This window comes from Pteronotus mesoamericanus, unplaced genomic scaffold (genome assembly GCF_021234165.1).
Source record: "Pteronotus mesoamericanus isolate MK-2021 breed Mesoamerican mustached bat unplaced genomic scaffold, CSHL_Meso_final scaffold_21, whole genome shotgun sequence".
Taxonomy (NCBI): domain Eukaryota; kingdom Metazoa; phylum Chordata; class Mammalia; order Chiroptera; family Mormoopidae; genus Pteronotus; species Pteronotus mesoamericanus.
Window position 1 is genome coordinate 30,025,377 of NW_026555310.1, and position 21,480 is coordinate 30,046,856.

Sequence of the window (21,480 nt, forward strand, 5' to 3'; positions counted from 1 at the left end):
GGACTACTCCCCTGCCCAGGAGAACAGGTCAAGTCGCCTCAGAGGCCTGTTTTTCCAAGGCCTCCTGATTATTTTCAGCCTTGGGGCCCTCCAGCCTGTTGGCAGGGTTACAGCTCCTGAAACCAGGTTGGGCGTTTCCCATCACAAGGTGTGTTTTTTTGTATAGTAATATGTTAATTTATATTTTGTCCAATATTTTTAAATAGATGTTTAAAAAACAATTCATTGCATAATAAAGGCTAGATATAATTTCTTATACACTTACTTAGATTGAATAAAAGCAGCCTGATTTTTATTTAAAATCAGCATGAGAGTTTCTGTAAAATATTAAACTAAACTTATAAACAAAGTACTTTTAAAAATTTGAACAAACTTGGCCAAAAAGATCTACAATACTGATTAAAGAGGCTCCTGCTTATTCAATTATTTTACAGGACCTAACTGAATCAGGACTAATAACATGGAAATTGTGACCAAGTAATAACTGAGATAACGAACATTTTTTGAGAGTCTGTGTGCCAGGTGGAATTCTAAATATTACGTACAATATTTCTTCCATATTATTTTAGTTTAGATTAGTAAGGTAGGTTACTTAACACTAACTCTTTAAAAGTCACACATTGTAAGTTTCAAAGCCAGAATTAAATGCTGTTTCTCTGACTACAGAGTCCATTGACTGAATTACTAAATAATATTTGGTTTATTGTAATTGCTTAGACAACTAAAGTGATTTTCACTTACTGTGACAACAAAAGGACCTTTCTAAAAGTTTAAGCCAACAATATTCCTCCATAAATGACTCTTACTTAATCATCTTATGGATTCAAACAGATCCATTAAATCAATTATCAATTAGTTTTGTAAAATACTTATTTTTTAATGTTTTTTGTTCTTTTATTTTCATTATTTTTAAAAATTTGTTAACAGATAAGTTTAGTGTGTCATGTAACATTTTCTGACACATGAATATTCCTTTAAATTTTTACTTATTTTTCAGAATTTGTCATCCATTCAAAATAAAGAACTTTTTGGTAACTGCTTCAATAAATAAATGTAAGTCAATAAATAAATATAATTCAGTGCAGGAAATTAATATATATATATATGTCAGAACTAATATTTTCCATCATTAAAACACTCAATCTTTACTATTGGGTTTCAAAGTTTTCATAAATATTGTTTCTTTTTCCTAATAAAATATTTAATTTCTAAGAGACATTCTAATTGTGTCAAAATATTTCTGTGGAATCTACATTAATGAGGATATGATTGTCCTAGTACTTCTATATTCCTCATTAATTATGTATTTTTATTGCTCCAACAAATAACATATCAACAAATGTAGAGTGTATTTTAAAAATGTATTTTACCATGAGTCACTTGTTTAAACCTACAAGGAATTTAAAACCAGAACTTTAGTTTTCTCACCTGAGAAATGAACCAGGTACTCACGCTCTACCCCACCCAGTGTTATTGTGAGGCATCTCTTCAGTGCACGTACTATTTAATAATCAGTACACTTCACTCAGAGCACAGTCTCAGCCACCACTCAGCTGCAGAGATGAGTGACCAAAGAGTAACCTATGCAGAACTAAATCTGGTAAAGGACTCAAAGAGACAGCAAATGAAACCAAAGGGCACTAAAGGCTCCATTCCAGTAACTGAGCAGGAAATAACTTATGCAGAATTAAATCTTCAATACACGTCTCAGGATCTTCAAGGGAATGACAAAAATGACCACTGCAAAGGTAACACATTCAATAGACACAGTATAATTGTTTTAGGATATGAAGCTGGGGTGCAGAGATGTGGGAAAGAGTAGGGAATAAGCTCTAATATTTTTCATCTTAATGTTCAGAACTTGAAGTTGGAATATGGTATTGTAAGATGAAAGCTAGTAACTAATTTTATTCAGACCTTGTTGTTAGTTGTAGTCTTTGACCAGAAACTCATGGAGCGTTATATTTAATGAAAATGCAATGATACATTCTGAGAGGAAGATTAGAGTGGTAGATATGGATTTGGGGTCCAAGTTTATGTATGTGATTCTCTGTGTGTAAACTGTCCAAACACTTGTCTCCACCGCTCCTTCCTCAGTGTTTCCATCCCCCTCTCTGCAGCATCCCCGTCACCTCCAGAGAAGCTCATTGCTGGGATCCTAGGGGTCGTCTGCCTTGTCCTGATGTCCACTGTGGGAACAATAGCTGGTATTTCCTGTAAGTAAATTTTTTTAATATTATATGAAATTTTTCACTTTTATGTTCATCAGTGCCTCTAAATGCTTCATAATTATAGAATCTTATTTTAAATTATGCATGTCAACTAAATGAAGAATGGTTATTTTTAATTTGCTACATGCATGAATAACAATGATTATAGAGTATTTTACATATATCATATATTCTATTTCATAACTCAAACATATTTTTTCAAGGACTAGAAGCACTTCTTAGAAATACAAATTTATTTTGAGATTGGTTAATCAAAGTAATGTACGAGATAGTGAAATCTGCTCCTATAATATTTTACAATATTTTCCCTAAGTGTTTTTTAATCTATTAACTTTTCTTGGTAAAGTAAATTTTATTCCAGATTATTCTAATTCTGAGCAATACACCATATTTCAAAGTATTAAGATTTATTTAATTTTTAGGAATTACTTTAATTTTTTTTAGCTACTATGATACCAAAGCAGAACAGTTATTCCATGGCACCAAAGATCCAGAAAGGTACATAATTTTCAAAGTTCTAATACTTGCACAGTTTATATTTTGTACTTATCTTAGGCTAGGGGAAAATCATAACAAGTTCTTGAAGGTAACACAAATTATAAAATGGGTTATAAATGTTCAAAATAATAATTATAGAAGTGTTTTTTCTTATGCAACTATATAAAGGAATATTTATTGAAAATCACCAAACCCATTATTGCCAAGTAGCTGAAACTTCCCGCTGGTAAAATATGACAAGAGATAAGTTATTCTACTATTCTTAAGAAAGCGTTATATTGATTGACATTTAAACATGTGTCAAGCAGATATTTTGTTTGTGTATTTGCTTTATATGAGCACATAAATTAGGAGGTGAGAGGCTGACTCTTCTGTGTGTGTATATATGAACGTGCACAAGCCTGTAATGATGCACAGATATAGTATGTACATATATGTTTATACTTGTGCAATTATGTAAGTAAATTTCCATTTTTAATCTTCAAGTTGTTATTAGGTAAAAATTCATAACATTTCCTCAGCATATCCTTGTAGTCCTTGTCCACCAGAGTGGTTTACATATTCCAACAATTGCTACTACATTAGTACTGAAAAGAAAACATGGAATGATAGTTTGAAGGCCTGTGCTTCTAAGAACTCTAGCCTGCTCTACATAGATGATGAAGAAGAAAAGGTAAGATATAAAATATTTCAAATACTTTATTGATGGCTCCTTTCAGTCAATATTTTATTTGTAGAATTCATCCATTTTTTAACATAGTTATATAAAGTCATAATATTCTAATGATTGACTTACAATATTGTGTTATATTGTATACTAGTAATCACATTTGCATTTCATAGGGAACTGTCCTTCTATACTTGCTTGGTTTCCAAAATAAACTTTGATATTTAATTTTACCTTATATCAAGGAATAACTGCGCAGACTGATTACACAGGGAATAGAACCGTGTGATGACAGATCATGTCACAGGATGGAGCTGGCGGTCCCCCGAGCCCTGCTCCTGTGTCTTCATTCTCTCACCCCTTCTCCTCCCTCGCCACTTACCCACTGGGCTTACCTTTAATATTGTACCATCTGTTTTCTTGGTTTTGAACCTTATATAAATGAAATCATACAGTAAACATTTTTCTCCCTGTCTCTTTTCACTCTCATGTGCTATTGTTGCATATTATCTGTTTTGTATTTATCTGCAGTTTGTGAATTGTTACTGCTGAGATATGTGAATGTAATGTTTTAAAATCCATCTATCTCATGTCTTTCATTGGGAATATGAGTTTCATGCCCTCAGGGATGAATAGCCTTTCTGGTCCATTACTTTTAGTCATAAAATCCCCTTTGCTGGTCTCACATCCGAACCACCTACCCTGATATCTCTTAGGGAAAGGAGAAGCACTTGTTCTTGCTTTTGTTAGTAGGCATGCCTGGTGTTGCTGGGCAGGATTCCCTCTGCACGGCAGAGGAGGAATGGCTTCCTTGAACACCTCTATTGCTGGGTAGGGTATGAAAGCATCAGGCCTAAGTCACTTTCATTTGTGTTGGAATATAGATAACCTGTCCCTCTGTTTTTACCTAATCCTGGTATACCAAATTATTTCCCTTTTTCTCTCCATCTTTCAGGGTTCTCTTTGACTTATATTTTTCATTAGTTCCAGAATTCATAATTGCAGTCACCAGAAAAATGAGTCTGTGACACCTGCACCATTAGATTTTATCAACATAAAAACAGATCAGTTCAGGTCTTATCTGGTAAAGAATATGCAGAGCTCCAAAAATAATAATAATAATTTTTTAGTTTTAGGATCCTTTATTTTCTTTTTTAATTATATTTTATTGATTTATTTTATTTTTGCTTAGTTTTTCAGTTTCAGTTATGATAGATATATATTTATTGCCATTTTATTGTTCATAGTTTTGATTTTCTTTTTCCTAAATAAGTCCCTTTAACATCTCATATAATATTGGTTTAGTGAGGGTGAACTCTTTGAGTTTTCTCTTCTCTGGTAACCTATTTATCTGCCCTTCCATTGAAAATGGTAGCTTTACTGGCTAAAGCAATCTTGGCTGTAGGTGTCTGTTTTTCATGACTCTGAATATTTCTTGCCAATCCCTTCTAAATTTCAAAGGTTCTTTTGAGAAGTTTGCTGACAGTCTTATGGGTACTCCCCTGTAGGTAACTAACTGCTTTTCTCTTGCTGCTTTTGAGATCCTCTGTTGATATTTAACTTTTGGCATTTTAATATGATGTGTCTTGGACTGGGCCCCTTTTTATCTGTCAAAACTGGGACTCTGTGTGATTCCTGACCTTGCATGTCTATTTTCTTCACCAAATTAGGGAAGATTTATTTCATTATTTTTTCAAATAGATTTCTGATTGCTTGCTCTCTTTGCTTCCTTATATTCCTAATCATTGATTTGATTCTTGGCTTCATCCACTCAACTGTTGTTTCCCTATAAATTGTTTTTTATTTCAATTATGTATATTTCATTTCTGACTGGGTATTTTTTATGCTGTTGAGGACCTCACTAAGTTCTTTGTGCATTCTTATAACCAGTATTTTGAACTCTGCATCTGATAGATTGCTTATTTCTATTTTGTTTAGTTCTTTTCTGGAGTTTTGACCTGTTCTTTCATATGGGCCATGTTTCTGTGTCTCTCTATTTTGGCAGCCTCCTTGTGTTTGTTTCTATGTATTAGGTTGAGCTGCTTTGACTCCCTGTCTTGGTAGTGCAGCCTAATGTAGTAGGTGTCTTGTAGGGCCCAGTGGCTCAGACACCCCTATAGCCTAACTTGAGTGCTCAAGTTGTGCCCTTCACATGGACTGAGTTCACTCGTCTTTTACAACTGAGCCTTGGTGGCTGTAGGCTGGTCAATGAGAGAGATTTACCCAGGCCGGTCAGTTGCAAGATTGGCTATGACCACTGAACACCAACCTCCACCTTCTATGGAGTATCAGCTATGCAGGGGCAGGCTGGTGGTACTCCGATGTGGTCTGTAGCTGTCCATTGGGTGCACAGGTCTTGGGGTTTCCTGGGTGGTACAGGCCAAGGTCAGTCCCTACCTCTGCTCTGTCCGGGGCCACCTTGCCTGAGCTATAGAGCAATCTGAGGTGGCTGCTACCTGTGCTGGGTGTGGAGATTCCCATGCAAAGCGAAATTTGAATCTAGGCTGGCTGCTGTTAGTGCAGTGCCTGGAGCTACTTGGCAAGAGGTATGGGAAGGGGATGGACAGAGGGAGTTGGAAGCTCTCTCAGGCCAGCTGTTGTTTATTTAAAAGAATTTAAGAAGTTGTGAAGCAGAGCCAAGACCAGCCATTCATATGAAAAAGCCACTGTTAATAGTTGTAAGTTAGGTGGGACAAAGTTCAGATGATCTCCATGGCTGGACAAACATTAGCTAGGTTGATGGAGTCTCCGATATGGCACCCGCCTGCCAGCTAGGTGTCTCTCCCCACCTTTCTGCCTGGGAGAAAGCTGTCCCCCAGCTCTTGCCTTGATGCCAGACATTTCAGTCCTTCCTTGTATGCCCCTGGTGCCTTTCAAGCTGTTATCCCAGTACAGGAGCTTATGGGAGTGAGTCTGAGTAAGTTCATGTGTGGGTTCTTTAAGGTGAATTGCTTGGCACTCTGGAAGTTTCTCCACTGACTCAATTCCTGCTGGATTTTGCAGGCAGAAGTTATGGGGACTTATCTACCTGGCACTGGAACCCTAAGTGAGGGGTTTAAGACTCCTCACTCCTGAGGTATCCCTTACTGGTTTTTATCCACCACATGTGGATGTGGCACCAGTCTGTTCCGCATCTCCACCTCTCCTACAAGTCTGGATGGGTGTAGTTTCTTTAATTCCGTAGTGGTGAGATTTCTATTCAAGTTGATTTCTGATGGTTCTGAGTGACAGGTTCTCTGTAATTTAGTAGTAAATTTTATGTGATTGTGTGAGGAGGAAAGCCATATTTTCCTATGCCACCATCTTCCCCTTTATTTTCTTAATTATGATCTCTTTATTTTTTTTTAAAACCTGATCTCTGAGAAAGGGAAAAAAACTACATTAATTAAGTTATGGTATCAAATATATTATATAAGTGTTCAGAAACTTATTTAAAGCCTCTATGTTGGGTTTGTCAACATAACTAAAATATGTCTAACAGTTTTTCTTATTAACCTAAGGGGAATAATGAAACTATGATGAATAAATGTTTAAGAGTTAATTTTAAATCAAATGTACAAATGTTGCTGAAAATTTTTGACAGTAGAACATTGATTTTAATACATCTTTAATAAAATTCTTAATATATCTTTAGTTTTAGATTAGGATCCAATGCTTTGATCTTGTTCTCTAAATGAAGGATCCTATGAAACAATACACTATTTGTATCTTTAAAAAAATATAATCCAAAATTTCATAATGATTGCCTAAATAATTTATTTTTTCACTTTGTGGTAGGAATTCCTGAGCTCCATATCACCTACATCATGGGTTGGAGTTTCTCATGGGTCAACTCCCACACTAGAGTGAGTTTTGTTCTTCTCTTAGTACTATATAAAGAGAAAATATAAAAGAGAGCAATTTAGAAGAGTCTTATTAATAAATTTTTTAAATTGAATTCTAAGCATGATGTTCAAAATTAATGAAAAGTTGATATAAATATTAAGAAGGCCTAGGTTTCTTAATACCCATCTCTTACTATATTACATGTAACATATCTCTACCCATTTGTAAAATATTCTCTTATTACAGCTACATAGAAAATGCAATTTGTTGTTTCATGGATTGTCCTCATACAATGTAGGAACAAAATTATGCCTTTTTCTCCATTACAGGTCATCAGGTTCATCTTCTAGTAACTGTGTTTTTCTACACAGTAAAGGCTTCACATCAAGTAGTTGCAAATCTTCAAAAATGTATTTTTGCAAGCAAAAGTTTTAGTGTTAAAACACCTGAGTTTGGATTCTGCCTGGTAACTATTTTCCTGAAATGGAAATAATATTATTGCTTCAGTCTTCAAATGGATCATTTGTTCAAATAATGAAAAAAAGAACTCTCTAACCATTATTGGAAAAATAATATACACATCCAAAAGTACAAATATCATTTCTTTTAGTGTCTGGCATTTTTTGCTCGACATTGTATGTGTGGCATTCAACTTTTATAAAAGATCACATGTTGTGTGAGTCAATTTAAATGAAATATCAAGAATAGGCAAACCCACAGAGTTCTGAGGGTAAGTGGCAATAGGAAACGATTACTAATTTGTTCACTGCTCCTCTTAGGGGCTGAAAACTTTCCAAATTTTGATAGTGGTTTTGATAAGACTATGTGAATATAGTTAAAATCACTGATAAGCACACTCTAAATGCGTGAATTTTATTCTTTGTAAATTATACATTAGTAAGGCTTTTTTAAAAAAAGTACTTTGAGTTAGGTTTTGTATTGCATTTAAACCTTAATTTATAAAGATTAGGCATTTTACAATATTAACTCTTCCAATCAAATCATGTATCCTTCCATGTATTAGCTTTTCTTTAATTTGTTTATTATATTTGTAGATTTCCATATATTGAAGTCTTAAAGAAATATAACTATGAAAATTTCATAGTCATGACTGTGTAAATGGCATACTTATTAAAATTTTCTTTAGTAATTGTTGCTGCTTTAAATAGAAATACAAGTGAGGTTTACATGTTGATTTTTATGTATTAATTCTATCATTTCAAATGTATTCTTTTGAATATTTTACATGAACAGTTATTTTATATCTGTTTCCCTGGTACAATTGTTTTGTTTTCTTGACTTATTTCCACAGGCTAGGGTTTTGTTTCCATGTTGGATAGCGTGGACAGTAAAAGTATTTTCTGTATACTTCTCTATTTTAGGGGAAAATATTTAAACGCTTCATCCTTAAGTATGAGGTTTGTTTTAAAGTGTTTTCATTATACCTTTCACATATTAAAACAACTCCACAATATTGCTATTTTCTAATAGATTTTATAATCCATTGATGATACATTTCTATTATTTTTATATCATTTGGAATGATGTGTTTTCTGTGTATAATGTTTATGAAGTAAACTACCTTTATTTCTTTCAAATGTCAAACCAATCCATTTCTAAAATAAAACCACAGTAATCATTTTGCTTTGTCCTTCTTTATATTTCAGTGCATATATATTTATTCGGTGCATAAAAAAGCATATAAGAATGCTTTTTTAACATTCTTCACAAAGAGTTCAGAATGAGTTTTTATTTATGTTATGTACTTGACAGTTTTTAATATCAAGGATATATTGAAAATCATTTCTCTTTTTTAATTTCCTGGAAGCTTTTGTATAAAAGTACTGTTATATTTTTAAAAATTGCTCATCCTTATTATTGTTTTCTTCTTTTCTTAACTTTCTTTATTGTTTACACTATTATAGATGTCCTGATTCCCTCCCACCCATTTGCCCACCTCCCCGTCCCTGTCCCCGTTCCCTCTGGCCATCACCGCACTGCTGTCTGTGTCTGGGCCATGCACAAATGTTCTGTGGCTGATGCCTTCCCCTTTGTTCTCCTGACCCCCTCCTCCACTCCTGCCCTCTGACAGCTGTCAGGCTGTTCCCTGTATCTGTGCTTCTATTTTATTTTGTTCTTTAGATGCCAAATGTAAGAGACCATGTGGTATTAGTCTTTTTCTGCCTGGCTTATTTCACTTAGGAGGACAGTCTTCAGTACTGTTCTATTTTTAATGGTATTTTTCTCTACTAATGCCATCAGAGCTTGAAGAATGCTTTTGTAAGAAAGTTTATAAAATGAACTGAATTCCTGTAAAACATGCTAGGTTCACTGAGATTTCTATTTATTACACTGCATTTTCAAAATTTTCTATGTAACATAGATATTAAAATGTGTTCATAATATGACTTTATTATCTGCTTAATATTTGTAAATATGATAATGCTATTCCAATGTTTATTCTAGATATAAAAATTTGTATTTTCTTAAATTTTTTCAAGTCATTTGTCAGTTGTATTATTTTTAATGAGAATAACTTTGACCTTCTTGATCCTCCATACAGTAATTTTGTTTCTTTCCTGTTTTTGTATTTTTTTGTGTATTTTCCATGTTCATTTTGATTTAATTTCACATAATTTTAGCTTTTCCAATTTCAGTTTATTGAGGTGCATACTTGGTTTTTTTCCTTTTTTTGGTAAAATGTATAACTGAGACAATCAATGTTTCACCAGACAGACTTTTGTTATAATAATTTCCATGAATTCATATAAAAATTGTGATTGTTCATTGTGATCACTTCTTAGGTCCATGTGTTATTAATAAATTCATTACTGAATTTAAAACCATATAAGACTTTTTAAATTTTGCATTATTAATTTTTATTTTTGGTAAACTCTTCTTAGAGAACTTTCTGTGAAGCTATAAATGTACTACACCACTTTTTAAATGTAACTAGTGTGACAGAGTAACCTATCTAAATTTTTGTTTATTTTTAATTAAATTTTACATTTGAATACCCACACTTCATGTGCCCACTTGCCAAGCTCGATGCGCGGTTACCACAGTGACACCACAGTTCCGTGTCTTACAAATATGACTATTTCATGCTTCTGCCATGTGGGTGTTATAGTTCATTGTCCATCTAAAACTTTCTCTAGCATTTCTGATAGACCTGTTTCTTTGATAAACTGTGAGAGAAAATAATTTCCATTTCCACTTAAGCTTATTTATTTCACTTTTTACTCATGTTGAGTTATATTATTAGGTCCCCAGAGACTAAAAACAACAGCATTGCTAATGCTTTGGCCACTCAGTTTGTTCTTATGAAACATGCTTCATCATTTCCAATAATGATTCTTTCCTTATGTTTTGACAGGACATTCACTATAGCAGTTTCCTACTGGTTCGTGTTGTGCGGGTAATTTTTCATCTTTATATTCCCATGTGTCTTTCTGTTTAAGGAAGTGTCTCCTTAAGACAGCAGTTATTTTAAATATAAACAATCTTTATTTTATAATAAAATAAATAATTTTGAGTTCTTTATTTTAATAGACAATCATGTTTCTATAACTGCTTTTTTTATAAAGTAAACTTTGCTACTTGATTTTACTATGATCATGGAAACTATAGATATTATTGTTCATACTGCACACTGAAATTGGATCGTGAGATGGATGTTGCCAGTCTGCTCCTGTACACTCTTTCAGAACTTCTCCCCTCTCCTCACTTAACGACTATTCTGATATTTTATATTACTACATATTTTTGCTTAATTTTGAATTTTATATAATGGGAATCATTCATTATGCATTTTATGTGCATCCAGTCACTCCCACATGATATTTTTTCAATTAACCCATATAATTGCATTTACCAGAAGTTTGTTAATGTTCACTTCTATATTGTAGGTACCTGGCATGTTCAACTGCTGAACCTAAAACCTAAAAAAAACCCAAAAAGTAAAACAAACTAAGCAAGCAACCAGAACAGGAACAGAATCACAGAAATGGAGATCAGAGGGGAGGAGGTGGGAGAAGAATGGTGGAAAAAGTACAGGGAATAAGAAGCATAAATAGTAGGTACAAAATAGACAGGGGAAGTGTAACGAGGCACATCTAGGACTCCCCCCAAAGGGTGTTTGTAATGGGGTCCAGAGATTGGGGTGTCCAAGAAAAATATATTCTCCCCACCCCAGGGCGGGGCGCCCTGGGGGATGGGAGTCTTGAGCAGGGCCATTGAGAGTCATTTTGCATGTCAATAACAGGGTAGATTCATTCCTCAGATGCAAAGAGGTTTTGCATATCACCAAGGCTAATCAGGAAAGTTTAAAAGACTTAATACTGAATGTAACTGGGAGAGAAAGAGGAGAGACAGGGACCTGCAGGAGAGAAAAAGAGACACAGACTCTGGGGAACAGTGAAGACCACGCGGGAAGAAAAAGGGGAGAAAGCACTCTTGCTAGTGGGCCAGGAGAAGGTGCCACATGGTTATGGATTAAGAGCTGGAGATCGCGGCGACGCAGTGGATGGTGCTGAGACCCGGGAGAGGCCTGCCTAGCCGAGCCCGGGACTTCTGTTCTTTTTCTTCTGAAGGACGGTACCCCTGACTGGCCAGACTGGCCTGACTGGCCTAACTGGGCAAAGGCGGAAGACAGGGCTGTGTGTGTGCTGGTGATTGTTTTAAAGGGATTTTGAGGTTTAAGGGTGACATTTAGCCATTAATCAAATCTGTATAACTTTTGAATAAATAGTTCCTTTCCTTTTCACCAAACTCTGCCATTCAGAGCCATAATTCCAAGGGTGGCGGGCAAAGGACCCACAACCTAGGGGTCCTGGGGAAGTAGGGTGTCATTGTTTTGGTAATAGCATCTGGGCACCACCCCTCCATGGGTACATTTGTTTGGTAACAGAAGGTTAAGAATAATATAGGAAATGGAGAAGCCAACGAAGAAGTATATATATATATTTGTAGCATTCATTCATATTTGCATACACATTTGTAACTACTCAAAGTCTGTGCAAACACACAGTTTGATTTTATAGTATTTTGTTATGCTGTATACCAGTAATGCACATTTGCATTTGATAAAGAGCTGTCCTTCCATATATACTTGGTTTCTAAAATAAACTCTGGTATTTAATTTTACCTTATATCAAGGAATAACTGAGCAGGTTGGTGACGCAGGAGATCGAACCATGTGATGACAGATCATGTCACAGGATGGAGCTGGCGGTCCCCCGAGCCCTGCTCCTGTGTCTTCATTCTCTCACCCCTTCTCCTCCCTCGCCACTTACCCACTGGGCTGACTTTTAGTATTGCACAGTCTTTTTGCTTGTTCTGGAACTAACAGAAATGATACAGGATACATTTTTCTTCCTGTCTCTTTTCACTCCCATATGTGATTGTTGCATACTACCTATATTGTATTTATCTGTAGTTTGTTAATTTTCACTACTGAGTTATCTGAATGTAACATTTTAAAATCCACTTATTTGATGTCTGTCATTGGGAATGTGAAGGTCATGCCTTCAGGGATAAAGAGAGTTGCCAAGTCCATTACTTTTAATCATAAATCCCCTTGGCTGGTCCCACCTCCAACCTGCCTACCTTGGTTTCTCTTAGGGAAAGGAGAAGGACTTGCTCTGCTTGCTTTTGTTAGCAGTTATCCTGATGGATCACCCTGCAGGCCTGCCTGGTGTTGCTGGGCAGGATTCCCTCTGCAAAGTAGAGGAGAAATGGCTTCCTTGAGTCACCTCCTATTGCTGGGTAGGGTATGGAAGCATCAGGCCTAAGTCACTTGCAGTTGGGCGAGGATATAAGATACCCTGTCACTTTGTTCTTCCCTAATCCTGGTATACCGAATTATTTTCCTTTGTTTCCCCTGTTTCAGGGTTCTCTTTGAGATGTATTTTTTTATTAATTCCAGAATTTATATTTTTAGTCATCAGAAAAATGAGTCTCAGACACCTGGACCACTAGATTCCACCAACACAAAAACAGGACAATTCAGGACTTCTCTGGTTAAAGAATGGTGCAAGACCCCAAAAAACAAATTTTTAACTTTAGTAACCCTTATTATCTTTTTTAATTATATTATATTGATTATGCTATTACAGTTGTCCCAATTTCCCCCTCACCATTGTTCATTCCATGGGTTATATGTATAAATTCTTTGTCGACTCCTTTTTCTATTCTGTGCTTTACATTCCCATAACTATTCTGTAACTACCAATTTGTACTTAAACCCCTCGCCTCTTCTACCATTCCCCTAAACCACCCTCCCATCTGGCAACCATGAAGATACTCTATAATGAAAATTCTCTCTCTGCTGTTCTTGTTTGAAAGGATTTAGGAAGTAGTGAAGCGTGAGCCAAGACCAGCCATCATATGGAAAAGCCACTATTAATAGCTGTAAGTTGGGAGGGACAAAGTTGAGATAATCTCCAGGGCTGGACAAACATTATTAGCTAGGTTGATGGAGTCTCAGATATGGCACCCGCCTACGGGTTCTGTGGCCCTGCCAGCCTTTCTGCTTGGGAGAAATCTGTCCCAAGCTCTTTCCTTCATGCCAGTCATTTCAGTCCCTCCCCTTATGTCACTGATGCCTTTCAAGTTGCTACCCTAGTACAGGAGCACATGGGAGGGAATCTGAATAAGTTCATGTGTGGGGTCTTTAAGGGGAACTGCTTGGGACTCTCCACCGACTCAATTCCTGCTGGTTCTTACAGCTGGAAGTTATGAGAGCTTATCTTACTGGCACTGAAATCCTAAGCTGGGGGGCTGGGGACTAGTAAGGGTCTGGGACACCTCACTCCTGAGATATCTTTCCTGAATTTTAATCCACCACACGTGGATGTGGCACCAGTCCATTACGCATCTTCACACTTCCTACCAGTCTGGATGGATGTGGTTTCTTTAACTCCATCATTGTCAGACTTCCCTTCAAGTTGATTTCTGATGGTTCTGAGTGATGGGTTTTCTGTAATTCAGTAGTAAATTTTTATGTGGTTGTGTGAGGAGGCAAACTGTATTGACCTATGCCACCATCCACCCTTTATTTTCTTAATTATGATCCCTTTGTTTTTTAAAAAGCGGATCTCTGAGACAGAGTAGAAAATTACATTGATTTAGTTATTGTAGCAAACATTATGTAAGTGTTCAGAAAATTATTTAAACCCTTGCTGTGTTAGATTTGTTAATATGGGTAACAACTAAAATACATCTAAAAATTTTTCCTTTTTAGTCTAAGAGGAAAATTGAAACTATGATGCATAAATGTTGAAGACTTAATTTTAAATCAAATGTACAAATGTTGCTGGAAATTTTTAACAGATGAACATTGATTTTAATACATCTTTAATAAAAGTCTTAATATATCTTTAGTGTTAGACTAGGATCTAACACTCATTTTTTTCTCTAAATGAAGGATTCTATGAAACAGTACACTACTTGCATCTTAAAAAATATAATGCATACTTTCATAATGATTATTTAAATATTGTTTTTATTTTGGGGTAGGAATTTCTGAGTCCCATATCACTTGCATCATGGATTGGAGTTTTTCATAGAAGCTATGGTCATCCATGGATATCAATAAATGGTTTAACTCCTACATTAGAGTGAGTTGTTTGTGTTTTTCTTTTTTGTAGTATATAAAAGGAAAATATAAAAGAGAACAATTCAGAGGAGTTTTATTAATACACTTGTTTAAGTTGAATTGTAAGCATGATATTCAAAGCTAATGAAATGATAGAGAAAAGATGGCAGAGGAGTGAATGGGAGTCACGCTGACCTCCTCCTCCCAAAACCAAACTGGAATTGTGACTAAATAGTGGAGTAACCACCTGGAAAACAATGGAACTATAGTGGGAGAGGAGCCTTGGAGCCGTGGACAGACAGTGGATTCAACTCTCACACATCTCAACAGGTGAGAAGTGTGGTGGAGGCTCGAGAGGGTGGGCTGGGTGCCCACAGGCACTAGCACCAGAGGGACATTGAAACAGCCAGTTAGCTCCCCCCGAGAAAAACGGGGTCTGAATCATAAACAGGGACCCCTAAACTACAGCACCTAGCAGCAGGAAAATACAGACAAAACGCAGCCCCGAAAAGCTTGGGGGCCCTCTCTGCCAGGGACAGGTGGCTGGGGATGCAAAGAGACATTTAAAGGGCCAACACAAAAATTGTAGTGGCAGCCACCTTCCTTGATCTCTGGGTAGAAGCGGCAGCAGGGTGGGCTGGTGCATGGTAAAAGATTGGTGAGGAAAACTTTGTGAAGAGAACTGAGACGGGGGCTGACAGAGCCCCAGTGATAACTCAGCTCCCACTCTGCAGCTACCGTCTCGCTCAGGCATAAGGGAATCAATTAACCTGCCTTTTGTGCACTTTGCACACAGCTTGTGCACATGTGAGCTGGGGGCCTAAGTGCAGAATTGCTGGGAGAGCCTTGAGGAGAGACTGGAGACGGAGGCGCTGGGGAAAGAATGGGAGGAGGAACAGGGGAGTCCCGACTCCTTTCCCATTCTGTAGTCTCCATTCTGGGCAGGCAAAGCGCGCCCCCAAAGAGGCAGAAGCGGGGCGTGCAGGAACCAGACTGCCCCTGATGGAAACGCAGTCCACACAGGTGGTGGATCCTTGGCCGAAGGGGCCACAGAACTGCCCAGAGTCCCTGGAGGAGAGACAGGAGACAGGATTAACCAGAGAGTCCTGAAGCTGACTTCCTCCCATTTCTGTAGTCTCCATTTGGCGAGGGCAGGCAACACCTCCAAAGAGTCAAAAGCGGGGAAATCACACAATAGAAGACCCAAAACAGACCAGGGCCCGCCGGCCTGGGGGGCCAGATGAGTACACGAGGTCACGAAGAAGCCCCCTGGGCTGGGACAAGCATGCACTTGCCCAGGCGGCGGGGTATCCTGCCTGGCCGGGGAGCACGATCAAGGCGCCGGTATGACAGTGCAGAGCGATCCACAGCAATAGTGGATCCCTGGCCCGGAGGGGTCACACAGCTGCCCAAAGCAGGAGTCAGACACAGACAGTAGACTCCTGGAAGGCTCAAACAAACGACCCAAGGCCATATAGGGTCAACAACTGACATAATCAGAGGCAGGCCCAGAAAGAAAAGTAAAGGGGAAAAAATAAATAAATAAATAAATAAATAACACACAGGCTTGCCTAAAAAAGATAGAAACATTTCAAATAAAAGACCTAACACCACAACTTCAAGAATTGGAGAAACAACAACAGATAAATCCCAGAGCAAGTAGAAGGAAGGACAGAGTCAAGATTAGAGCAGAACTGAATGACATAGAGAGGAAAAGAACAATTCAAAGGATCAACTAATCCAGAAGCTGGTTCTTTGAAAAGACAAATAAAATTGACAAGCCTTTAAGCAGACTCATCAAGGAAAAAAGGGAGAGACCCAAATTAATAATATCAGAAATGAAAGAGGAGAAATAACAACTGATACCACAGAAATACAAAGGGTTGTCTGAAACTACTATGAACAATTATATGCCAAGAAATTTGAAAACCTGGATGAAATGGACAAATTTCTAGAAAAGTATAATCTTCCAACACTGAAGGAGGAAGAAACAGAAAGCTTGAACAGACTGGTAACAGGTGGGGAAATTGAAGCAGTCATCAAGAAACTCCTGGCACACAGAAGCCCGGGGCCGGACGGTTTCACAGGAGAATTTTACAAAACATTTAACGAAGAGCTAACCCCTGTCCTTAGACTATTCCAAAAAATCCAAGAGGAGGGAAGACTCCCAGACTCTTTATATGAGGCCAGCATCACCCTAATCCCAAAACCAGATAAAGACCCTACAAGGAAAGAAAAATACAGGCCAATTTCGCTGATGAACATAGATGCTAAAATCCTCAACAAAATATTGGCAAACCACATCCAGTAATACATTAGAAAGATTATCCACCATGATCAAGTGGGATTCATCCCAGGGATGCAGGGATGGTTCAATATATGCAAGTCAATAAACGTAATACATCACATAAATAAAAGAAAAGATAAAAACCACATGATCATCTCGATAGACGCAGAAAAAGCATTCGATAAGGTACAGCACCCATTTATGATCAAAACACTCAGCAAAATGGGAATAAATGGGGCATTCCTCAACGTAATAAAGGCCATATATGAAAAACCTACAGCCAACATCATATTCAACTGGCAAAAACTAAAAGCTTTCCTACTAAGATCGGGAACACAATGATGTCCGCTTTCACCGCTTCTTTTTAACATCGTATTGGAAGTCCTAGCCACAGCGGTCAGACGAGAAAAAGAAATAAAAGGCACCCAAATAAGAAAGGAGGAAGTAAAGCTATCATTGTTTGCAGATGACATGATAGTGTACATAGAAAACCCTGCAGACTCTGCCAAAAAACTCCTCAACCTAATGAGTGAATTTGGCAAAACAACAGGATACAAAGTCAATATTCAGAAATCAAAGGCATTTTTGTACACCAGCAATGCAATAGAAGAAGAAGAAATCAGAAAAAAAAATACCATTTGATAGAGCAACAAGAAAAATAAAGTACCTAGGAATAAATTTAACCAAGGAGGTAAAAGACCTGTATGCAGAAAACTATACAACATTAAAGAAAGAAATTAAGGAAGACACAAATAAATGGAAGCATATACCGTGCTCATGGATTGCAAGAATTAATATCATCAAAATGTCCATACTCCTCAAAGCAATTTATAGATTCAACGCAATCCCTATTAAGATACCAATGACATATTTCACAGAAATAGAACAGACATTTCAAAAATTTATATGGAACCATAAACGACCCCAAATAGCTGCAGCAATTTTGAGAAAGAAAAACAAAGTAGGAGGGATCACAATACTGGACATCAAACTCTACTACAAAGCCACTATACTCAAAACAATCTGGTACTGGCAAAAGAACAGATCCATATACCAGTGGAACAGAATAGCAAGCTCAGAAATAAGCCCAGGTCTATGTGGGCATCTAATATTTGACAAAGGGGGCAGAAGCATAAAATGGAGAAATAATAGCCTCTTCAACAAATGGTGTTGGGAGAGCTGGATGGCTACATGCAAAAAATTGAAATTGGATCATCAGCTGACACCATTCACAAAAATAAACTCAAGATGGATAAAAGACTTAAATATAAGTTGCAACACCATCAAAGTCCTAGAGGAGAACATTGGCAGGAAACTCTCAGATATCCCACACAGCGATTTTTTCACTGATATGTCTCCTAAAGCAAGGGACATAAAGGAAAGAATAAACCAGTGGGACCTCATCAAAATAAGAAGCTTTTGCACGGCGAAAGAAAACATCAGAAAAATGAAAAGGAAGCCAGCCGTATGGGAAAATATATTTGCTAATGATACATCAGATAGAGGTTTGATCTCCAAGATATATAAAGAACTCACTCGACTCCACTCCAAGAAGACAAACGATCCAATCAAAAAATGGGCAAAGGACCTGGGCAGATGCTTTTCCAAGGAGGAGTACAGAGGGCCCAGAGACATTTGAAAGGATCCTCAGCATCACTAGCCATCCGAGAAATGCAGATCAAAACCACCATGAGGTACCACCTCACACTGGTCAGAATGGCCATCATAAACAGATCAACAAACAACAGGAGCTGGTGAGGCTGTGGAGAAAAGGGAACCCTAGTCCACTGTTGTTGGGAATGCAGACTGGTGCAGCCACTGTGGAATGCAGTGTGGAATTTCCTCAAAAAGCTGAAAAAGGAACTGCCTTTTGATCCAGTGATTCCTCTGCTGGGACTATACCCTAAGAATCCCAAAACGCCAATACAAAAGAACCTATGCACCCCAATGTTCATAGCAGCACAATTTACAATAGCCAAGTGTTGGTAGCAACCTAAATGCCCATCAGTAGATGACTGGATCAAAAACCTATGGTACATTTACACAATGGAATACTATGCAGCAAAAAGAAAAAAAATTACTAAACTTTTCGACAGCATGGATGGAACTCAAGAGCATTATGCTAAGCGAAATAAGCCAGGAGGCGAAAGACAAATACCGTATGATCTCACCTATAAGTGGAACCTAACCAACAATACAAAGATGCAAGGAAAATAAGACCAGCAACACTGAAAGGAAAAGAAACCAACAGAGACAAGAGGGAAGGAGGGGGGGCGGGGAAAAGGAAGGGAAGGGGAAAGTCAAGGAACATATAACAAGGACTCATGGACAAAACCAAAGGGGAAGAGTTGAGGGGGGGGCGAGGGAAAGTGGTAGAGGGTAGGCAGAGACAAATGTATTTGAAAAAATAAATTAATTAATTAAGAAAAAACAAAATTAATGAAATGTTGATGTAAATATTAAGAAGCTACTTAGTTTTTTTTAATAACCAACTCTTAACTATATTATATGGAAAACATCACTGCCTATTTGTAAAATAATCTCCTATTACATATTCATAAAAAATCTAATTTTAGTTTCATGGATTGCCATTGTACAATGTAAGAACAAAATTATGCATTTTTCTCCATTACAGGATCGCAGTACCATCATCTGGTATCAGTAACTGTGTTATGCTACACAGATATGGCCTTACATCAAGAAGTTGTGAATCTTCAAAAATATATATTTGCACACATAAGTTTTAGTTTTACAACACTTGAGTTTGGATTCGGCAGGGTAACTATTTTCCTAAAATGGAAATAATATGGTTTCATAAGTCTTCAAGTGAATTATTTGTTTTAATAATGCAAAAAAAAATTCCATAACCATTATTGGAAAATAATATACACATCCAAAAGTACAGGTATCATTTCTTTTACTGTCTGGTGTTTTTTGCTCACCATTGTATTTGTGGCGTTTAACTTTTTTAAAAGATCACATATTCTGTGAGTCAATTTAAATGACTCACAATAATCAAGAATAGGCAAACCTGCAGAGGGCTGAGGGTAAATGGGAATAGGAAATGACTATTTCACATGCTAACTTGTTCACTGCTTCTTTTAGAGGCTGAAAACTTTCCCAATTTTCATAGTGGGATAGCTGCAAGACTCCATGAATATACTTAAAATCACTGATATGCACACTCTAAATGCATGAGTTGTATGCTTTGTAAATTACACCTCAGTAAGACTTTTAAAAAAACACTTGGGGTTAAGTTTGGGATTGCATTTAAACTTTAAGTAATTTATAAAGTTTAGTCACTTTACAATATTAACTCTTATTTATCATTCCATATATTTTCTTTAATTTCTTTAATATATTTTTAAGTTTTCCTATATCGAATTCACAAAGAAATATAAATACAAGTATTTCATAATCATGATTGTGTAAATGGCATACTTATTAAAATTTTCTTTAGTACTTTTTGCTGCTTTAAACAGAAGTACAAGTGAGGTTTACAGGTTGATTTTTATGTATTAATTCTATCATTTCAAACATAGATTCTTTTGAATATGTAAACAGTTATTTTATTTCTTTTTCCCTGGTACAATTATTTTTTTTTCTTGACTTATTTCCATAGGTGAAGGTTTTATGTCCAATGATGGATAGTAGGGACAGTAAAAGTTCTATATGTATCTTTCTCTGTTTTAGGGGAAAATATTTAAATATTGCATCTTTAAGTATGAGGTTTCTTTTAAAGTGTTTTTATTATACCTTTCACATATTAAAGCAATTCCATAATATTGCTATTTTCCAATAGATTTTATAATTGACATTACCTATTTATTGTTTTTCTATCATTTGTAATGACAAATGTTTTCTCTGTAAAATATTTTATGAGGTGAAATACCTTTATTTCTTTCAAATGTTAAACCAATCTTGAATTTCTAAAATAAAGCCACAGTAATCATTTTGTATTGTCCTCCTTCAAATTTCAATGCATATGTTACACTTAGATTAAGTTGCTTTTTTTTATCATGTTCACAAGGAGTTCTAAAGAATCAGTTTTCATTTATGTTATGTACTTGACATAAATCAAGTCAAGGATTTAATATCAAGGGTATTAAATATTTTTAATATCAAGGATATAACAGATGTCCCCATTCCCCACCTCCCCCTGCCCACCTGCCCCACATTCCCTCTGGCCATCACCACACTGTTGTCTGGGCCATGCACAAATGTCCCATGGTTGATGCCTTCCCCTTTGTTCATCCAGACCCCTCCACACCCCTCCGCTCTGACAGCTGTCAGTCTGTTCCTTGTATCTGTGCTTCTATTTTATTTCGTTCATTAGCTTATTTTGTTTTTTAGATGCCAAATATAAGTGAGACCA

At 36.6% G+C, this 21,480-nt stretch overlaps 1 protein-coding gene across 1 annotated transcript; it reads left to right on the forward strand.

Moving 5' to 3' along the window:
• Positions 1 to 1,561: 1,561 nt before the first annotated feature.
• On the forward strand, positions 1,562 to 19,852 carry LOC129084743 (NKG2-A/NKG2-B type II integral membrane protein-like). The gene is made up of 6 exons (XM_054590939.1): positions 1,562 to 1,748; positions 2,121 to 2,216; positions 2,676 to 2,729; positions 3,251 to 3,402; positions 14,740 to 14,840; positions 19,741 to 19,852. Exons 1-6 carry the CDS (start codon positions 1,562 to 1,564, stop codon positions 19,850 to 19,852), a joined length of 702 nt encoding a protein of 233 aa, XP_054446914.1.
• Positions 19,853 to 21,480: the final 1,628 nt, after the last annotated feature.

What these genes read in the sequence shown, in the direction of transcription:
- LOC129084743 (XM_054590939.1), top strand. Translation starts at nt 1,562, where the DNA reads ATGAGTGACCAAAGAGTAACCTATGCAGAACTAAATCTGGTAAAGGAC. An exon ending in CAAAAATGACCACTGCAAAG is followed by an intron (nt 1,749 to 2,120) that starts GTAACACATTCA and finishes CCCTCTCTGCAG; the next exon opens with CATCCCCGTCACCTCCAGAG. An exon ending in GGCACCAAAGATCCAGAAAG is followed by an intron (nt 2,730 to 3,250) that starts GTACATAATTTT and finishes ACATTTCCTCAG; the next exon opens with CATATCCTTGTAGTCCTTGT.